Genomic DNA, 22,170 nt, shown 5'->3' on the forward strand with positions numbered 1-22,170 from the left:
GAGGGGAGTGTGGCACACTCTTTGCCCACTGTGGGTCAATATTCCCGGCGATACCCCCATCGGATTGTTACAATTGGCCTCCACCGTGCCTTTGTGGCCCGACTCAGCAATGGTTGATTAATCCAGATCTGAGTTGCTCTCGATGCTATATTTTATATTTTGATGGAGCTGCCTCCCTCTCCTTTGCAGGGAGCATAGTTTAAAGGCAGGATGGTCCCAAATGAGGGAGGACAGTGGCGGATTGGAGCCCCGGACTGCAGGAGCCTCATGGCAGTCCTACTTTCTTTCATGCTGGCTCTCTGGCACCCCTAATATCTTCATATCTGACATTATTTTTATCACCAACATGATTCTTGACCACTGATGCTCATGTACTCCCAAGTTTAGGGGCATATTACCAAGGGTGGTGATAGGCAATTATCGCCGGTTTAGCGGCCGTTTTCGGCCGCTAAGCGGTGATAATTCTATCGCTCTATTAACAAGCTGTCGCTAACTGATGTTAGCAACAGCTTTTAGGCGATAGCGAGCAGTTTGGGGCCCGCTTTGCATGTCAGCGATATTTATTGCTAATGACATGCAAAGTGGGCGTAACCAACCTGTTAGCGACTGAAAGCAGTCGCTAACATTGCTGAAGCCTATTAGCAAGGCAGGCGTAGCGATGGAAATATTCCCGCTATCGCCAAAAACCAACGCCTGCTCAGACCAGTTTTTAGCCATGTTATCCAATGGGAGGTGGATAACATGGCTAATGCGTGAATATCGATGTATTCTTAGCGATATTCACGCATTTCGCTGCTATCGCTGGATATTTTAGCACAATGGAGAAAAACGTTGCTAATAGCATGTTTTCCCCGCTAACATATCCAAGGATAGGCAGCGATAAAAAAATCGTTGCTAAGCCTATTTAGCGATAATTATCGCTACTTGTTGGTAATATGCCCCTTAGTTCTTTAATAACCTCATTCAAAAATAAAAATAGAACAGTGCCTGTGGGGACCATCATGTCACACACCTCTCATCTTGGATATTACAGATTACTTTCAAAGGCAGTTCAAAAAGTGCCACGGGATATCATCATTTAATCCCTTTTCATTGCTTTTTAATCCGTTCACCCATCTTTGTTTAATAGCAAGCTATTCACATTTTTATTGTATTAGGAATATGGGGCTTGTCAATGACTACTCATTCCATCCACTGAGTGTTTCATTTCAATTCAATTCAATCTTTATTCAGATACAAATATCCATAAAAGCACAGTTCAATCACCACCAAACAAAATACAGCTGTTGTTTAAGATTCTCATAAGAATTTGCATTTAAAACAATCTTATATAAATCTGCGGTGCGGGGTTAAAAAACACATACATTTGATAAAAGAAATTGCAACAATGTACAGTGTATGAAAAAGCACAATATACGACAGCAATGCCATATTAGCAATTTGCAGATAAATAAACCGATAAAATACCTTTTAAAAACAGATGGGCAGGCTTATAAAAGTAAAATCATATTATAATAAAGTGCGATGAATGTAACCAACATTAACAACATAGTACAAATATAATTAGAATAAGGTGCGGTTTAGTTGTAAACAATGTTAGCAGCATCCCAGATAAAATTAATTATATCTGAGCTTTCATGCCTGCACAAGTATGCAAAATGATTAAGCAGGCATTTAGCAGCAGCATTGTATTATAATAAGGTGCAATGTAGTTGTAAACAGTGTTCGCAGCATGGTGCAGAAGTAATTGGTTTTGTTGTAGCTTGCACACATGCAAGGTGGCGCCTTACATAATATTCAACTAAAAGTTGAAAATGAATATGTACGCCTGAACATTATTAGGCACTCTTATCACGTAAAAATCGCTTATGAAGGCACGTGAGCGTACTGCCGCTTGTAGGAACGAGCTTACACGGAAAATCAGAGTGTTTCATTTCTTAGGAGTGTGTGGTCAATGTTGTCATTGATTTGATGCACCTAACGTTACTCGTGTTCCATGATCCTAATCTTTATTTTCCTGGTGGTCATCTCAACATACAATAAATTGCACTGGCGCCTAATGTTGCATGTACTGAGATTTGTAAGTTTCCATGGAGATTTCATACCCAGATCAATTGACTTGACATTACTGGTTAGTGGGCCCACTTTAGACGACCCACAGACATTGTGTCCTGTCAAGGGTGGGAGATTTCACAATCTTAGCTCCGCCACCGGTTTGCATATCAGGGGCCTGGTGTGAACCAATAGGTTATGAATGCTTGCATCTTTCCCGAATTAGAACATTGGGGTCTCCAAATTTAGACAGTTTGAAATGATGATCTGTCAGGTTTTTTTAAATAATCTTTTTCACCATTATGGAGGCTGTGCTAAATGTAGTCATGCATATGCTCCTATCAGTAGTTTTCCTGGGTATTCAACACGGAATTCCTATTGTTTTTCTTTGATCTTTACCATGCCCTACTTGCTACTCATTTGGGGTAGTTCCAGTCTTGCAATTTGATGCTCAGTTTGTTGGCTTCCTCCTCAAAAGTAGTAATCTCAGAAGGAATTGTCCGTAAGTAAATTTTCTCGCAGGGCCTTGGGGTGAATGTTAACCGCTTAACCGCGTCAGCAATACCGCCGCGTCCAGCGGTTTAGTGCAGCGGGGGGGACGCGTCGGCCAACAGAGGTAGTGCTTGCAATGGCCGTTGGCTGACAGAAGCATGGAAGGGGCTATAGAAGGACAGCAGATTGTTTCTGTCCGTCAGTTTATGATGGACCTCTGTTACCAACCTACCCTCCTTGGGTCTGATGTCCAAGTCCAGAAAAGAAAGGGCTACATTTTAAACTGTAGATGATGTAATGTATAGAAAAGGGTTCCTACTATAGAGCCATTTCACAAACCCTTCAAATGACTCCCTATCTCCTTGCCAAATAACCAGCACATTATCAATATAACAATGCCATAGCTTCACACATTCCGAAAAGCGTTTGTCTGGGGAGTAAATGTTCTCTCTTTCAAAGTCCGAGGCATGGAAACATGCCAAACTAGGCACAAATGTACTACCCATGGAAGTTCCATGTGATTGAAGCTATATTGTGTCCTTGTACTGGAAGAAGTTCCTGTTCAGTGACCATTCCGCCAGGTTACCCTCAGGATCTCTTCCTGGGGAATTTTGTACATGGGGACTCGATGTCGAGCCCCACTAGGAATAGTGAGTGAGGTTTGAATGTGATGTCCTTATTCAGATTGAGTACTTCCCTGGTGTCCTAATAGGATGGCATCTTCTCAACAAGCGGTCTCAAATAAAAGTCATAGAAACGTGACCGGTTCTAAGAACTTCCCTGGTGTGCCTGAAATAGGATGCCATCTTCTCCACAATCGGCCTCAGATAAAATTCACAGAAACGTGAGAGACCAGTCCAATGCCCGAAACTATTGGTCTTGCAAGTGGGGGTAATCTGTTTTTATGCACTTTCGGTAATGTATAAAAATGCGGTATTACCAGTTGATCATTGCACAAGAAAGATGCTTCATTCTGTGGTTCTGAGGTTCTGATTTCTCTTTGTAATTCATGGGTGGTATCCTTCTCCAGGATTCTGTAGTTTTGTCTGTCAACTAGGAGGCGCAGACACTCAATTTCATAAGACTCTCTTGTCTGTATGACAATGGCACCCCCATTGTCAGACGGCTTTATCACTCTTCTGGGGTCCTCATTCAGCTCCTGTATTGCTTGCCTCTAGTCTTCTCAGATTCATGAAAAATTGTCTCTTTGTCTGTGCTTCTTGTTCTACATCATGGATAACTGTTTGTTCAAAAGCCTCTATCTCAGGTGAGAGTTGTGCTAGTAAGGTTGTTAAAGTAGATTTAGGGCATACGCCTGTGTCCCCCCACCAGTACCCCCAGTTGTGCCTTTGAAGTGGGGTATACTTCCAAGAGATGCCTTTTAAAGGGCACAGAGTCCCTGCCCTTCCTGCCTTGGCTCCAAACTGACTACAGGGGAGTATGCAGCCCTTTGTGTGGGGACAGGTCACAGCCCAGTCTGGTGCAAGTGTCAGCCCCTCCCTCCCATCCTGCCCACGATGGTGCATCAGGATGTATAGGATGGTATAAGCTCCCTTTGTGTGTGACTGTCTAGAGGAAATGCACAAAGCCCAGCTGTCACCCACACAAGACATGTATTCAGAGACAGGCAGAAGGCACCAAATGGTTAAAGTAAGAAAATGGCATCTTTCTAAAAAGTTGCATTTTCAGAATTACAGTTTAAAATCTAACTGCACCATGAATTATGATTTTGAATTGTGATTCAGAGACACCGAATTTGGGGGTGTCTTATCTTCCCAGTTGGAAATTACACTTATAAGATATAATAAAATAATCCCAATGTTAACCTATAGGAGCGATAGACCTTGCTGTAGTGAAAAAACTAATTTAAGACTTTTTAACTAATATGATGTTAAACCTTAAAGTACGTCCACATTTAAAAAAACACTGCACTTTGCCCATGGGTGTTTCACGTCCTAGCTTAGGGGTGACTTATGTGTATTGAAAAGCAAGGTTTGGACCTTGCAAGAGGGTTAACTTGGCAGGTCGACATGGCAGTTTAAAACTGCATACACAGGCTCTGCAGTGGCAGGCCTGAAACATGATTAAAGGGCTACTTAAGTGGGTGACACAATCAGTGCTGCAATCCCACTAGAAGCATTTCATTTAGAAGCCCTGGACACAGTTAGTGCACAGTACGAGGGACTTATAAGACAATTGAATGTGCCAGTTGTGGATAAGCCAACGTTACCATGTTTGGAGGGCTTTAACTTTGAGAAGAGCAAAATATTAAGGTGCCCACTCACAAATCAAGTCACACTCTCCACCTCATCCTAGCCAACCATTCGTTAGGCAAGGAAAATCGAGTTTTGAAACTCATCTGGTCTGACCATGTTTTGATTCCTTTTAAAGTTTCAACCCTGACTCCTTGTGACATAGACCTAGAAAATGTCTAGATCCTGTCATAAAATTAATGGTTCTCTCCTCACTGATAAACTTCAGTCATTTATCTGTGAAAGGACCCGAGATTTAGAACAGTACACAGTGCATTCTAGTGGCTGAGCCATGAAGGCTATTGATACCATTGCACCTTTGAAATCCCGTTCCCCTAAGAGGCTTAAGCCCTCTGCACCTTGATTTTCTGCTGCTCTTAAGTCAGACGAATCATGTTGCAAAAAGTTAGATATGACAAAGGTGATAAATTGATCTATCAGACCGCTCTTAAGAAATACCATGCAGCTATCGGGATGGCTCAAATAACTTACATTATGAGGTGTTTAAGGTGGCTAGCTCTTTCCTCTCACCTGTGGCTACTAAAAATACCTTCATTCTTTCAATAGAACTTTGCAGAGACCTCCCAGATTTCTTTTATATTACGATTCAAGCAATATATGGTCAATTCCTGGATCATAATGCCACCCTACAATATGTATCATCCCATGCACTTTCTGGCATCCTATCGTCTAGTTTCATCCCCATATCCTTTGAGGAATATTCTATGGAACTCAAAAAATGCAAGTTGGGTTCTTCACTCAAAGCCCGGCCCCTCAGCCATTCTCAAACTTGCTGTCCTGGTGGTCAACCCCTGTTTGAATAGACTACTCAATGGGTCCCGGCGTTTGTTGCCCCTAGCAGGAAACAAGCTCTTTTGCTCCCTCTGCTCAAGAATCCTATAGCTAACCCTCAAGTTCTTAGCAATTATAGACCTATCTCACTTCTTAACATGGCCACAAAACTTTTGAAGGAAAATATGAATAGGCAGCTCACAGTCTTCTTGGAGTCTAACCATCTGCTCCACGACTTGCACTAGGGATTCCGTTCTGGCTACAGTTCTGAGACCGTCCTTCTTGAGGTATCTGAATATATCAAAACTAATCTTGATTTAAACATCCCAGCCAAGGTAGTGCTACTTGAGGTTTCCTTGGCATTTGATACGGTCTTTCACGTTATTTTGCTTGAGAGGCTGGAAAAGATTGGTATCAGAGACCAAGCCCTGCTACGGCTTAAATCTTTAATTAGCAGGCATACCCAGGTGGTTTTTCTTCCTCCTTTTCCTTCTGCAGCAAAACCCCTGGATTGCAGAGTCCTACACGGTTCAGATCTTAGCCCTACCCTTTTTAATATATACTTGGAACCCCTGACTAAAATTGGTGAGCCCTGGGTTGTGAGAGGTGTATCCTTCGCTGATAATACTCAACTCCTTTTGATGTTTCAGGAAAATTCTCCATCATCCTTGAGTTCTTTTAAGTCCTGCCTCAAATCAGTGGTGGACTGGATGAATGCTAGTTGCTTAAGGCTCAACTCAGATAAAACTGGGAATATTTTCTTTGGCATCAAGTTCACCACTGATTTCAACCTTTGGAGCTGCCTCAACCCCTTCCATCCCTGGTGGTAAGAAACCTCAGGGTGAAATGTGACTCGGACCTCACCTTAGAGTCTCAGATTAAGGCCCTATCTCCTTCCTGTTTCATCACTCTGAGGTCCCTGACAAGGATTTTTCCTGTGGAAGATGGTAAAACGATTGTTCATGCCTTGATTGCCTCTAAGTTGGATTACTCCAATAGTCTGTGTATAGGGCTACCAGTGTTTCTTGTTCAGCGTCTTCACACTATTCAGAATGCTGCTGATTCTTAAAATTCCCTCCCAGGTCTCGATATCAAGACATTTACACCATCGTCACTGTCTTCCCGTGAATAAAAGGATCCCGTTTAAGGCACTCACCATTGCCTGTAGGGCATACAATCCCAAGAGCCCTTTCTACCTTAGGCATCGTTTCAAGCCTAATACCCAGGTGAGGAGAGCCTTGCGATCCAATAATGTCAAACTTTTCCAACTCCCCCGCACACACAAGGCCAGAAGAGGAGGAGGTAGATCCTTCATCTTCCTGGCAAACAGGTTGTGGCATGCCTGTCCTATCGTTCTTAGATGCAGCCAATATGAAACTATTTTTAGGAAGGGTCTAAAACCTCTACTCTTCGCTTCCTATATCAACATTTGTTAATACTATCTTTTCATGTGGTTTTTAAGCCTGTTTGTTTCTGCTAGCACCGAGACGCCTCTTTCGAGGTAGCTCTGTGCTTTAAAAAATATATTGTATTGTATTTTAAGCACAGAGAACATGCATTTTAGCAATGGTTAGCAGTGGTACAGTGCCCAAAGTCCTAAGGCCAGCAGAAATGAAGTCAGCAAGAACAGGAGGTTTGAAGACAAAAAGTGAAGGGAAACCATGCCAAGGATTCCAGGTCGAACATGAATCAACAAATAGGATTCTATGGATGGAAATGGTTGCAACACGGCATAATCTCTTCCTGAAGACTTTTTCCTATGTGTAATAGTTGGGCCTATTTTCTTTTGCAACTATTTGCCATTCCTCAAGTGCTTTCTTTTCCACCAGACAGGGCTCTATGCTAGCTCTTATAGCATTTGTCGGAAACATAGGAAGAGAATATGAGCTACTGTGTTGTGTCTCGGTATCTAGTGCACGGTGATGGTAAACACCCAAAATATTGAATTTGAAATATCGACTGGCCAAAATATCGAATTAAAAATATAGATAGGCCAAATATCGAATTACCAAAATATAGTTGGATAGAATATCAAAATTGAGGTTTAAAATACAGATTTCCAAAATATCGAATATAAAATATCGTTTTCCATAATATCGATTTTATTTAGTGTTATGTATGCTAGTATAAGTGTTAAAATTATATATCATTTTTGTAATGTATGTTTAATTTTTTTAAAGTAATGAATGTTATGTTATTTAATTTTTGCATCATTTAATTCCGTAGCGGGTTGTGGGTTTATAGAGGAAATGGGAAGTAATTTAATTATAGTAAATTAAATATTCATTTTAATGTATTTGTATTTATAATTAATTTGTTGCTAATTAATTATTAATTGGTAAGTTATTTTTATTCATTGGTAATTCATTTTTATTCATTGATTAATTGTTAATTATGTTAATTGTATTAATGTATTATTTGGAGTGGGTTGTGGGTTATAGGGGAATAGGGTGTGAAGTCATTTAATTGTAATTAAGCAATTACCGAAATTATTTTTGTGTATTGATAAATAATTTATTGTTAATTGAATATTAATTGCCAATTTTATATTACTTATTACATTTTTGGGATTGAAAATTAATTAGTTGTCAAATAATTATTAATAGGTAAATAATTGTTTATAACAAATATTAATTGGTATTCATAAATAATTAATTATTAAATATTTTGTGATTGGTAATTAATTCTTTTTTTATTGGTATTGATAATTAATTTATTCTTATTTAAATATTAAATCATTACTTTCCCTACTGTTGCACTCTCTGGAGTGGGAATAGTAATTTTACCCTCCCGCTATCTAACGCTTTCCCTACTGTTGCACTCTCTGGAGTGGGAATAGTAATTTTTACCCTCCTGCTATCCAACGTTTTCCCTACTTTTGCACTCTCTGGAGTGGGAATAGTAATTTTTACCTCAACGCTATCCAACGCTTTCCCTACTGTTGCAGTCTATGGAGTGGGAATAGTAATTTTTACCCCAACGCTATCCAACGCTTTCCCTACTGTTGCACTCACTGGAGTGGGAATAGTAATTTTTACCCTCCTGCTATCCAAAGTTTACCCTACTTTTGCACTCTCTGGAGTGGGAATAGTAATTCTTACCCCTACACTATCCAACGTTCTCCCTACTGTTGCACTCACTGGGGTGGGAATAATAATTTTTACCCTCCCACCATCCAGCTAATTCTTTACTTTTGCAATTGTTGGAGTGGGAATATTAATGTTATTCCCTTAGCTATGTAATGTTTTTAATTTTGTTATATTTAAGGTAGTGTAAATTATTAATTAACATCAAAAGTATTACTTTAATTATTTAAATTATTATATATTATTTATTTTTATATTTAGATAATAGGTGTATGTATATATATATATATATGTCCAAAAAAGATAAAATTATCTTGTACGCTCTCAGGAACCACAAAACAATCCAGAAATGTTGAGTCTTCGGTTTATTCACACAACGCGTTTCGGCGACTTGCCTTGATCACGTGTGGTGAGTTTGTGTGAGTGATTGTGCTGTTATGAATAAAGTTACATACATAGCAATCAAGGTAGGACAAGCAGATGCATAACATAATGTGTCGTCCATCTTGTAACGTTGCTTTATACATAGTGTAAGTTGTGCTTGCATACCAAACAGCAAGTAAAACACATTGATGTATGCAGATAAAGTCATGATAACTCAAATAAATCATCACTGTCAGAATATATTAACCAGATGGATATGAAATAAAGTATATAACTGTTCCGCACTGTATGAGACATAATCTCACAAATAATAAGACAGTCCATTTACCATACTATATCGTGCAACCAAATATTGCAGCTGCAAATTGTTGGCGAGTGCCAGAAAGCCAAGGTAGAACGAGCAGAAGTATAACATGGTCAATCGGCCATCTTGTAACGTTACTTAGTGTATATACATAGCATAGCGAATAAAAAATATTGTGGTTCACAGATGCAACGAAGGTAGTATAACCAAAGTAGGTTATCACTCTCAGTGTATATTGTCCACATGATTAAATAACGAAGTGTATATAACTTCTATATTCCATAAGACAAATTCTGTCAGATAATATCATTGTATGTTCACATACCATATCGTGCACACAAATATTGTAACTGAAAATTAATGACAAGTGCCGGAAAATCAATGGTGAAAAACAAAACTCTATTAGTATGATCTGTATTATCACTAGAGTAAATCATACCTCCAATTTACAATCACCTCTACAAGTTAGATTCTACATATCGTCATTCCACCTGATTGACCAGTGTCGTACATTCAAATAATATGTAACACTGACCAATAACAAAGTTCAAATAAAGTTTTTAGCATCCGCCAAGATGACAGTCATATAGCTCTACCATATTTTGCGAGTAACTTCTTTTGTGCTTCACAGTGAAAATAGAAAAGAATTAAATATCTGACCGTGTCCCTATGTGTCTACGAAAAAGATGAAAACAGGATAGAAATGCCCGTGATGGTGATAGGATGGAACAAGGTGGGGTGCCCAAGGTGATGAATCAATTCATACTGGGAAACCCTGCCTGTTCTCCTGTAAAAGAAAAATACACAAAAGACCAGAATTCAATATACATGTAACAATAAATTATTTGAATAAAAACAATATAGTTCTAGCACCTCTTTAAACATGTACAGAAGAGACATAATAGTTACTTATGTGAGTTAAGGATTATAACCGAAGCAACCACTGTATGCTGATATAGATGTCATATCACGTATACAGAGTGCTTGGGATTTATCAGGAAAACACAGGTAGGAGATAGAGATTAATCTCTATATTGTCTCTACGAGCCCTCTTTCAGATGCACTGCTAGTTCCTCATCCCAGTTAAGTCCACCCGGGTATTTGCTCTGGAAGTTGATTATATGTCTAGATTCATGTTGTCTGAGAGATAACAATCTGTCACCTCCTCTCGGACTAGCTGGTATTTGTTCGATAAGCATATAACTCAACAAGTTCGCATCTGAATAATGTTTGTCCTTAAAGTGACGTGCCAACGGGTACTTGAGGTCTTGATTGACAATCGCCCTACGATAGGATGGAACAAGGTGGGGTGCCCAAGGTGATGAATCAATTCATACTGGGAAACCCTGCCTGTTCTCCTGTAAAAGAAAAATACACAAAAGACCAGAATTCAATATACATGTAACAATAAATTATTTGAATAAAAACAATATAGTTCTAGCACCTCTTTAAACATGTACAGAAGAGACATAATAGTTAATAATGTGAGTTAAGGATTATAACCGAAGCAACCACTGTATGCTGATATAGATGTCATATCACGTATACAGAGTGCTTGGGATTTATCAGGAAAACACAGGTAGGAGATAGAGATTAATCTCTATATTGTCTCTACGAGCCCTCTTTCAGATGCACTGCTAGTTCCTCATCCCAGTTAAGTCCACCCGGGTATTTGCTCTGGAAGTTGATTATATGTCTAGATTCATGTTGTCTGAGAGATAACAATCTGTCACCTCCTCTCGGACTAGCTGGTATTTGTTCGATAAGCATATAACTCAACAAGTTCGCATCTGAATAATGTTTGTCCTTAAAGTGACGTGCCAACGGGTACTTGAGGTCTTGATTGACAATCGCCCTACGATGTTCAAGTACTCGTTTCTTGGCACTGCATTTGGTACTTCCTATATACCAAAGATGACAGGGACATTCTATAATATATACAACGTAGTTAGTGCCACACGTAAGAAATTGTGTGATCCTTCTCTTGACTCCATTGTATATAAGTTCACTTTTATATGTGCTGTTGCTGCATGCTTTGCGGTGACTGCATGGATAGAATCCCTGAAGGTCATGTTCAGTATTAGCTTGATACTGCGTTACATCATTTCTAGCAACTAGATCCCTGATGTTAAGGTTGCGTCTGTACGTGATACTGGGTCGTTTCTGTATTAGACTGCCTATGATATTATCTTTTCTCAAGATATCCCAATGTTTGGCAAGGACTCTTTTGACCCCTTCCGATTTACCATTGAAGGTCAGTATCACTCGCGTGGTGTCATCCAACTCTTCATTTATGGTTTCTTGACTAGTCAGAGTTTCTTTCCTGTCCACTTTCTCGGCCCTATCCATGGCACGTTTGATGACCTAGTGCGGATATCCCCTTTCCTTAAATCTGTCTGCTATGATATCCCTCTCAATATAGTAAGCATCAGACGTGTTACAGTTTCTTTTTGCCCTCAGCAGCTCTCCATAAGGTATACTCCACTTTAATACCTCTGGGTGACTGCTGAGGGCATGCAGCACACTGTTTCCAGCTGTCTCTTTTCGGAAAAGGGAGGTACAGATAAGGTTATTTTTGATCTCAAGTCTAACATCCAAATACTCTACATAGGTATTGCTGATAGTTCCTGACAATCTGATGTTATACTTGTTAATGTTGAGATTATCAACAAATGTATCAGCCTGTTCTTTGCTCCCCCTATAGACAATAAATACATCGTCTATATAGTGGAGCCATACCTCCACCCTTCTGAAATCTTCTTTCAGGTTGAGACTGCCATGGATCTCCGGCTCCCAGTATCCCATAAATAAATTAGCGAAACTGGGAGCAAAGCAAGAACCCATGGCAGTCCCGTTGATCTGCCTGTAGAGGGCGCCATCAAAAGAAAAAATGTTATTTTTCAGACAGAAATCAATCATAGTCATAATCATAACATTGTGTTAGTAAAATCTCATGGGTCTATTCCGTAGATAGAATTCGCAAGCTTCAAGTCCCTGTTGGTGGTCAATTATGGTATATAGGGAGTGTACATCAAGTACCATGAAATAAAGGTCCATATCCCATTTTAAATATATTTGTTAGCTCTCTTCAGTATTTTTATTGATGCAATGTATTCATGCTGCAAGGTTTGAGCATTGAACATTTAGAGGGATACACTAGCCAGACTCAACATGCTTAGGACCGGATTTAGAGTTTTGGAGGCTGGAATATTGTTCATCAGCACAATGGAGTAAATTACTCTGTTACCCTGATGGACATTCCATCCGCTAAATTAAAAGCTATCTGCCAGCACCATGGACACCTCTTAACTTGGCAGACACCGCCTCCATGGTAGTTGTTGTCATTGTTGAAAAAGTTTGATGGACTGCACTGTCAACCACGATGGCTGGCAGTTAAACGTTTACAAAATTAGCTTTTTTCAAAAACACACTCTCAAAGCAGGAGTTTGTTTTTGAAAAAAGTGAAGCCAATGACCCCAACACCATGGAGGTGATTCCCCTGGTGAGAGAGGTCTTTCTTTTTTTTTTACTGTCTGTCACTACCGGGTTTTACCAGCCTTCTGACTGCTCACTCTAAATTGAGTAAATGGTCAGATGGCTAACCTCTGATGGCCTTCACTCTGTCAGGGCATCAGAGAAAAATGTCTGCAGATGAGATGGAGTAGGCTCTGCCGTTGACATAGGGGTTGATTCGGATGTCGAACGGACTCAGGTCTGTCCGACATTGGTCAGGAGCCGTAACCGACCGACCTGCTGTTTTCAGTTATGGCCCTGGTAGTACGATGCATTCATATGGTTCACAATGCAAGCATGCATTCTGACCGGAAAGCAGGCTTGCAATGTGAAATTCAGGGTGCAGTTCATCCCTGCACCCTGTGGCTGGCACCCCAAGGTGCCTGCCACCGGGTGCATGGAACAGAGGGGCACCATAGGTGCCCCCAGGCTGCCGTTCGGCAGCCTCACACCCATGTGGGCCCTGCTGGGAGCCCCCAGAGACAGTTTCCGACTGCCTTTTCGTGCTGAACACACCAGCATGAAAAGGCAGTGAAAAACTGCCATCGTACTCCCTCGGTCGTAAAGAGGCGACCGGGGGAGTACTGGAGGATTTCCGGATTGCAGACGGGCTCTCCGAGCCCGTCGTAGGCCATTCGGATATCTGAGTCGGATTCCTTTCCGACCAAGACCATCGGAATGGCTCGGTCGGAAAGGAATCCGTCCCACATGTACCGATTCGTTCGGAAGGGCTCCGAACATGGTTCGGAGCCCTTCCGACCCGAATCGGAATCGGCCCCTTAGTGTTGGCATGCCCACCTCCAAATTGGGCAGGGGTGACCATGACCTTGGTGGGGAGTTTGCTTTATTTCAACTGGGTACCCTTTCTGTCAAACTCGAAAACAGCCCCCTCAATCTTGAATGAAAACATTTTGACATTGTAGGTCCTGGCCTATAGAAATGCCTATTTCAACTAAATACCATTGAGTGAGCTAATGTTAGATGGGGTTTACTCATTGATAATGTTTGTATTTCCTGTTGCTCGTAATTTATTTATCGAAATATTTATTTCAGCAACAAAATCATTTTTGAATACATTTTGAAAGACATGGTATTTTTAATTGTAAATATATGACTTGTGGTTAACAGACAGGAAGCAACTATTATTTCCGGGGCAAGGCTTGCCAAACAGATACATAAAGAAGTGCAGAAAGATGTGGAATCTTGGATATCTTTGGGGAATAATCGGCCACATCTCAGTGTTATCCTAGTAGGCGAAAACCCTGCCAGCCATGCATATGTCCGGAATAAGATCAAAGCAGCAGCTACTGTGGGTGAGTAGTAATAATGTAAATTATGTAGAAAACATTCATATCACACTGTTCTGTTTGGTGTAATACAAAATTAGGGCGTCTGTAGTCTTCAAGTTCGGAATATGTCCCTTGGTTGGGAGGTTGTGGAGGGGGCAAAATGTTGTTCATAATGGGTGCATGTTGGACCTGGGGTCTCCAGACCACATAGGGTAGCATGGCGCAGAGTAGGACGGGTGCAAAACTGGCAAGGATGAGGGTTGAAAATTCCACTCAAAAGCATCTCTGAAAACATTTTCCCAAGTACTTGGCATGAAGTTTTTTTTAAATGTCAATCTGGTGATAAATGCATGTTTGAATTGCTATGTGGGCTCATTTTTTTTAAATAAAAGGTAACAATGACCATCAATTTTTTTTAATACATTTTTCAGACAATATAAACTGCTTTCTCCAAAGTTCCTCTGACTTTTTGTCCGCCTTGCTTACAACATGCTCCAAGCTTCTAATATAACTTAAAATGGCAGGCATTCTTGCAAGGTTCCATACTGTATGTGTTTATTGTAATCGATTGAAAAGCACTACTGAATATTCGTTTTTTTCTTTCTTCTTTATACAAAATGCCTTAAACCCACTCCCACTCCTAGTTTTCTTGCAATAATTAAAATTTTACATATCAGTTGAGAGAAAATATGCCGTTAATTAAGAGCGCACATTAGTCATAAGTCATGCCAATCTTAAGGGCATATTAACAAGGGCCGGCGATAAATATCGCAAAGCGCGCTTAGCGCTTGCATATTTATCGCCGGCTATCTCTGGAATTTATCGCCCGGTTAGCGTGTTATCAACTATGCGCATCGCTAAGGCAATAACAATTCCAGAGATAGTGTGGATATCGCCGTTTTCCATGGTAGAAAACGGTGATATCCTAGATGATAGGGCCTGTGGTCTTAGCCACGGAATCCACCCCCCATGTTAAGTATGCCTTAGTCAGGAATTTAACAGACGTTAAATTCCTGCTTTAAGGCATACCTAACGAGATTTAAATAATCGCTACCCTTCCATGTTAATATCGTGAAGCTGCCTTCGCGATATTTTCCCTGGTTGGTTTCACAGCCACGCCTACTTTGCATCTCATTAGCGATGCAAAGTTAGGCCTGCTGGAAACGGGCGCTAAGTCAGCAAAACACACGATAGCGTGTCTTTGCTGATAAGGCGATAAAATTATCACCGCTTTTCGGCCAAAAACGGCCGCAAAAGCGGGGATAATTTCATAGCCCCGCCTTGTTAATATGCCCCTTAGTCGTTACCTGGAGCTGGTGTGGACAATGTGACTTTTTGCAATTTACACATTGAGAAGTTGATGATGTCCTTTGATGCTAGGATTAGGGTGGACGCAGAGAAGGAACCCCCAAATTGCAAGTGGAAAGGCTGCATCTGGCTGTTTATGTTTATGTTTATGTTTGTGCGAATTTTATAGCGCACAACTACCCGGAGGTGTCTCGGCGCTCAAAGTACAGAACCATCGCTGTGGCTAAAAAATTATGTTGCAAAAAACCAAGTTTTTAGTTTTTTTCTGAAGCTGATGAGAGTGGGGGCGGTTTTGATGTAAAGGGGTAATGTGTTCCAAAGTTTGGCTGTGGAGATAGTGAAGCATCTGTCACCCCAGTTGGCTCTTTTTGTACGTGGGACTTTCAGCAGATGAGCTGAAGATGAACGTAGTGTTCTTGAATGATGGAGCGGGGAAAGGGCATTTTTAAGAAACTGTGGGCCTGAATTGTTTATGGCTTTGTATGCAATGCACAGTGCCTTGAATTTTGTCCGGCTCCTAATTGGGAGCCAGTGCAGCTGTCGAATGTAAGGGGAGATGGATGTGAACTTGGGAATGCCCAGTAACATTCTGGCCGAGGCATTCCGGACTAGCTGCAATCTGTTGAGGACTTTTTCCTGGGCATTCAGAAGAAGGGCATTGCAGTAGTCTGTTTTGGAAAAGACCAAAGTACTAATTAGGGTTTTACCGGCCGACGAGGGGAGGTATGGCATGAGTTTCTTAATTTTTCTCAGGATGTAAAAGGAAGAGGAGACCACGGAGTTGACATGTTGCTGGAAAGTCATTTTGTTGTCAAATATGACTCCAAGGTTGCGGACCGTGGTGACAGGTTGAGGTGGAGTTCCCATCTCGGGTGGCCACCATAGGGGGGACCAGGTTGGTTCCAGTTTCCCAAATGTCATCACCTCTGTCTTATCAGAATTTAATTTAAGACAGTTTGATGACATCCAGGAACTGATTGCCCGCATTCCCTCTTGGAAATTAGCTGCAACTGATGTACCATCGTTGTGTACCGATAGCACCAATTGAGTGTCGTCAGCGTATGTTGTAAGGGCAATGCCGTATGATTTTATTACCCTCGCTAAGTCCGAAACATAAATGTTAAATAGTGTCGGACTCAGCGAGGAGCCCTGTGGTACTCCGCAGGGGAGTGTGAAAGTGCGGGAGGTAAACTGGTCCATTTTTATACTGTCTGCGGGCGATACATCAGGAATGAGGCAAGAAGTATTGCTGTAAAATATTAAAAGCAAAGAAAGTGATTTGGAATCATTATGTTTTGAGATACAATTTAGAATTTGTAGCACGCAATGATAGTTCAAACTTGAGTAGATTTTTTCTTTCTCCTTTTTCTGTACCTTGACAGGAACCACTGTCCTGCAGTTTTTGTCAAGGTACAAAATGTTTGGTGGATGGCCACAGCCATCCACCAAACTTTAAGAAAGTTTGGTTTTTAAAAAACACTCTCACTGTAGTGGCTTTTTATTGACAAATTAAAAAAATAATGACTCCTTCATCCAGGGAGTTTTTCCCCTGGGTATGAAGGATCATTATTTGTTTTGTTCTTTCCCTCACTGTCAGGCTTTAACTGTTATTGACTGACAGACAAAAAAGGACATCACACTGTCCACCCTACATAGGGTGGGCAGTTATACCCTTCCTCTGTTGTCGTAAACTGATAGTCATTGCCACCCTAAACATTTTAAGGGATTACCCTCATGCTAGAAGAACAACATTCTGGGGAGCAGGGTAGATTGACATCAGACTGTGCTATACATATAAAGCCTATGAACCCTGACGGTGATAAACTTGAGGAACCTCAGTACTTCGATCCTCTATAGCCAGAACAAGATTATGTATATCCGCCTTCCAAAGGATATCCTTCAAAGGGGGATTATATGATTAGGTTGAACCTCAAGGATGCATATCTCACTATCCTAATATTTCAATATCACTGACGTTTTTTTCAATTAAATGTGCACAGCAAATTCTTCCTTCTCAACTATCTTTATTGCCATGGGGTGAATGTTGTGGTGGAATAATTAATTTCCAACATAAATTTACTGGAGAAGATGATTAACCTATTCCAATACCCCAAAGCATTGAACCACCATCTATTTCTATCAGTGTAGCTCTTATAAGGTTTGGAGTTCTGATCTCAAAATGTTTGTTAATAAAAATGAATTGACAAACAGTTTTAGGAAGGCTAACTTTACTTTTGAGCAAAATGGTTAGCACTTTACTGTCTTCATGATAAGCATGACTTGAAACTGACTTCTCCAACCTCCAAGCACCAAAAGTATTTATTGGCAGAAGCTGTAGGGCACACCATGGCCATGAAAATGACTTCAAATGAATGCAATTCAAAGTCATGGCAGCTTGCAGTGTTATATGTAGCTTTCAAAGTGCTGCTTGCCACAACCCCGTCTACCACCCTAGATCACTGAATATTTGTACTTGTATGGATTATACATATGGTAAAAATGCATTGTGTCCTAAAAATATCATGACATTGGTGGGTTGAATGTTTGTATAAAATATCCTCTTGTTCGTTTGAATGAGGCAGAAGGGCACATCCAACAACAATAACATATACCTGTGGGCTGATCCAAGATGTAATTCACAATGTCTCAAAGCAGTGACTACAGCTTCCAGAGCCAAAGAAGCCAGTGGCTGAAGGAGGCTGACCTAAAGCACCTTCCTGTAGGAGGAGTGTCTGTAATAAATATAAAACATGTTTACCATGAAAGGATCAAGGAGCAGTATATGTGAAACGGAGAGAAATGACAATAATTAAATTATATATTAGCAGTAAATGTTTGTGTAATGTTTTGTTTGTTTGTCTTATCCAGAATAGGCTGGTCATTTCCGAGACTGATTTGCGTCAAGTGGTTTGCATTCTTGATACTAGAAACCCATATCTTCACTCCTCGTAGATATATCTTTTAAGTTTGACACAATCAAGCTACTCTTAAGAATATCTCTAGTTGGTACATGGGTACTGATGAGTTGTCTTTAACTGGACTTGTCCGATCGATCTCATCAGATCAGTATTGGTAACTACTTCAGTAGCTCTGTAAACTTGCATCTGGGAGGATCTCCAAAGAACAATCATGTACCCCACCCTCCTTAATCTCTACCTTGAACCGCTTGGTGTGATCCTAAAGAACTATGGAAGGTTAGACCCCCAATATGCTGATGATAGACTGCTCTTTCCTAAAATTTCCTCTCCCAAGAATATTTTGCATCATGCTTAAATCCTTGTGTATATCCTGGATTGAATAACATCCCACCACTTTAAACTAAGACAATTAACTGACAATGTGCAGTATTCCACTCATTCACTCTACCATTATTGTCCACATTTAGATTCACTGCCCTAGTATTCTTGATTGCAATCCTCCCATTTTGGAATATACAAATCATTAGGAGGCATTCTTAAGAAAAGTGTCAGCTTCTAAGCACTATTTATAATAAACAGTCTCAATATCGAGTTTTTAATTTCGACCTACAATGATATTGAGTTGGAAATATCGTAGGGACACAATATCTGAATCAAGAATATCGACATCCAGAATATTGACCTGAAGGTAAGAAATATTGTTTTTGTTAATATTGAAGTTAGTAATATCGATAGCAAAAATATCGATGTTATTAATATCGATATTTATATTAGTGTTTATGCATTTTATTATGTATTTTATATGTTTGTGTTTATATTTTTTGTTAATTATTGTACTAGTTTTAGAATATATTTATAACATTTTTAGGAGTTAGTAATTTTTTTTAAAGTAAATTATGCGTTCTGGTACAGTAGCAGGTTGTGGGTTTAGAGGGGAATAGGGTGGGAAGTAATTTAATGATATTAAATTAATTTAAACATTTTAGGAATTAGTAAATATTTGTAAGTAAATTTTGCGTTTTAGTTCTCTAGCGGGTTGTGGGTTTATAAGGGAATAGGGTGGGAAGTAATTTAATTGTACTTAAGTAATTATTTATTTTTATTTATTGGTATTGATAATTATTATTATTAATTGGTAATTAATTGTATTAATTGATTAATTGGTAATTATATTAAGTGTATTAATTTATTATTGAAGTGTGTTGTGAGATTATAGGGAAATAGGGTGGGAAGTAATGTAATTGTAATTGAGTAATTATTTATTTTATTGTTGAGTATTGATAATGAATTTATTGTTAATTAATTATTGATTGGTAATAACTTTTTAATAATTAATATTTTAATGTTTTGGAAATTAATTTATTGTTCATTATTTAATACTTGGTAGTTAATTGTGATTAATTATTATTTATTGGTATTTATCAATAATATATTGTTAATTAACTATTATTTGCTAAATAGTTTTTAATAATTATTGTTTTATGGTATTGAAAATTATTTTTTTATTTAATTATTATTTGGTCATTAATTGTTAGTAATTATTATTTAATTGTATTTATCAATTTAATTGTTAATTAAATATCAATTGCTTATTATGTTTAGGTTATTATTTATTGGTATTGGTAATTAATTTATTGTTATTTAATAATTAAATTATTATTTATTTAAAAAAGTATTTTAATTATTAGTACGTTATTTTTTTTTACCATATCGCTATCAAAAACTTTCCCTACTGTTGCAGTCTCTGGAGTTGGAATAGTAATTTTAACATCTACGCTATCCAACACTTTCTTTACTGTTGCACTCTATGGAGTTGGAGTAGTAATTGTTACCCCTACGCTATCCAACACTTTCTCTACTGTTGCACTCTCTAGAGCTGGAATAGTAATTTTAACTTCTGTGCTGTCCAACACTTTCCCTACTGTTGCACTCTCTGGAGTTGGAATAGTAATTTTTACCCCTACGCTATCTAACACTTTCCCTACTGTTGCACTCTATGAAGTTGGAGTAGTAATTTTTACCAATACGCTATCCAACACTTTCCCTACTGTTGCACTCCCTGGAGTCGGAATATTAATTTTAACCTCTACGCTATCCAACACTTTCCCTACTGTTGCACTCTCTGGAGTTGGAATAGTAATTCTCCAGTATTGGGGTGTCTTTCATAGATTCACATGCGACCCACCCACCTCCCCTCAGTGGCTCGCTTCTCCTCATAGACTCTGTTGTCACTCCTGTGCTACGAAAATCTGAGGGACTGAGCTCTGAGGAGAAGGTTCTGGAAGGGTGCTTGCGCCTGATTGGCTGCAGTTTGGACTAACATAATGACATGGATATGTTGCAAGTGTTTTTTCTCTCTACCATTTATTCCTATGTAGGAATTATGTCTCGGTATTTCCATGCATTTCTACTGTGTATTTTTATGTGTTACGTTTTTACATACTTATGTTATTACCATCTTATTGCTATGATATATACCGTGGGACTCCCACTTCGACAACAGGGAATATTCAAGCATGTGAATCTATGAAATACACCAATACTGGAGAACCACCTGTTTATAGGTAAGTAACAATTGTTCTTTTTACCCCTTCGCTATCCAACACTTTCCCTACTGTTGCACTCTCTGGCGTTGGAATAGTAATTTTGACCCCTACGCTATCCAACACTTTCCCTACTGTTGCACTCTCTGGAGTTGGAATAGTAATTTTAACCTCTACGCTATCCAACACTTTCCCTACTGTTGCACTCTCTGGAGTTGGAATAGCAATTTTTACCCCTATGCTATCCAACACTTCCCTACTATTGCACTCTCTGGAGTTGGAATAGTAATTTTAACCCCTACGCTATCCAACACTTTCCCTACTGTTGCACTCTCTGGAGTTGGAATAGTAATTTTAACCTCTACGCTATCCAACACTTTCCCTACTGTTGCACTCTCTGGAGTTGGAATAGTAATTTTTACCCCTATGCTATCCAACACTTCCCTACTATTGCACTATCTGGAGTTGGAATAGTCATTTTAACCCCTACGCTATCCAACACTTTCTCTACTGTTGTTCTCTCTGGAGTTGGAATAGTAATTTTTACCCCTACGCTTTCTAACACTTTCCCTACTGTTGCACTCTCTGGAGTTGGAGTAGTAATTTCAACCCCTACGCTATCCAACACTTTCCCTACTGTTGCGTTCTGTGGAGTTGGAATAGTAATTTTAACCCCTACGCTATCTAACACTTTCCCTACTGTTGCACTCTATGAAGTTGGAGTAGTAATTTTTACCCATACACTATCCAACACTTTCCCTACTGTTGCACTCCCTGGAGTCGGAATATTAATTTTAACCTCTACGCTATCCAACACTTTCCCTACTGTTGCACTCTCTGGAGTTGGAATAGTAATTCTCCAGTATTGGGGTGTCTTTCATAGATTCACATGCGACCCACCCACCTCCCCTCAGTGGCTCGCTTCTCCTCATAGACTCTGTTGTCACTCCTGTGTTACGAAAATCTGAGGGACTGAGCTCTGAGGAGAAGGTTCTGGAGGGGTGCTTGCGCCTGATTGGCTGCAGTTTGGACTAACATAATGACATGGATATGTTGCAAGTGTTTTTTCTCTCTACCATGTATTCCTATGTAGGAATTATGTCTTGGTATTTCCATGCATTTCTACTGTGTATTTTTATGTGTTACGTTTTTACATACTTATGTTATTACCATCTTATTGCTATGATATATACCGTGGGACTCCCACTTCGACGACAGGGAATATTCAAGCATGTGA

The 22,170-nt window shown here is 39.5% G+C and overlaps 1 protein-coding gene across 1 annotated transcript in view; it reads left to right on the forward strand.

The window, feature by feature from the left end:
* The window catches only part of MTHFD2L (methylenetetrahydrofolate dehydrogenase (NADP+ dependent) 2 like), a 468,280-nt gene that overhangs the window by 15,709 nt on the left and 430,401 nt on the right, over window positions 1-22,170 (forward strand). The window contains exon 2 of the mRNA XM_078677826.1: window positions 14,004-14,188. Coding sequence (XP_078533952.1) covers window positions 14,004-14,188 — 185 coding nt within the window. The remainder of the gene's footprint in view (window positions 1-14,003; window positions 14,189-22,170) is intronic.

The sequence above is a fragment of the Lissotriton helveticus genome, chromosome 2_1 (assembly GCF_964261635.1).
Source record: "Lissotriton helveticus chromosome 2_1, aLisHel1.1, whole genome shotgun sequence".
Taxonomy (NCBI): Eukaryota; Metazoa; Chordata; class Amphibia; order Caudata; family Salamandridae; genus Lissotriton; species Lissotriton helveticus.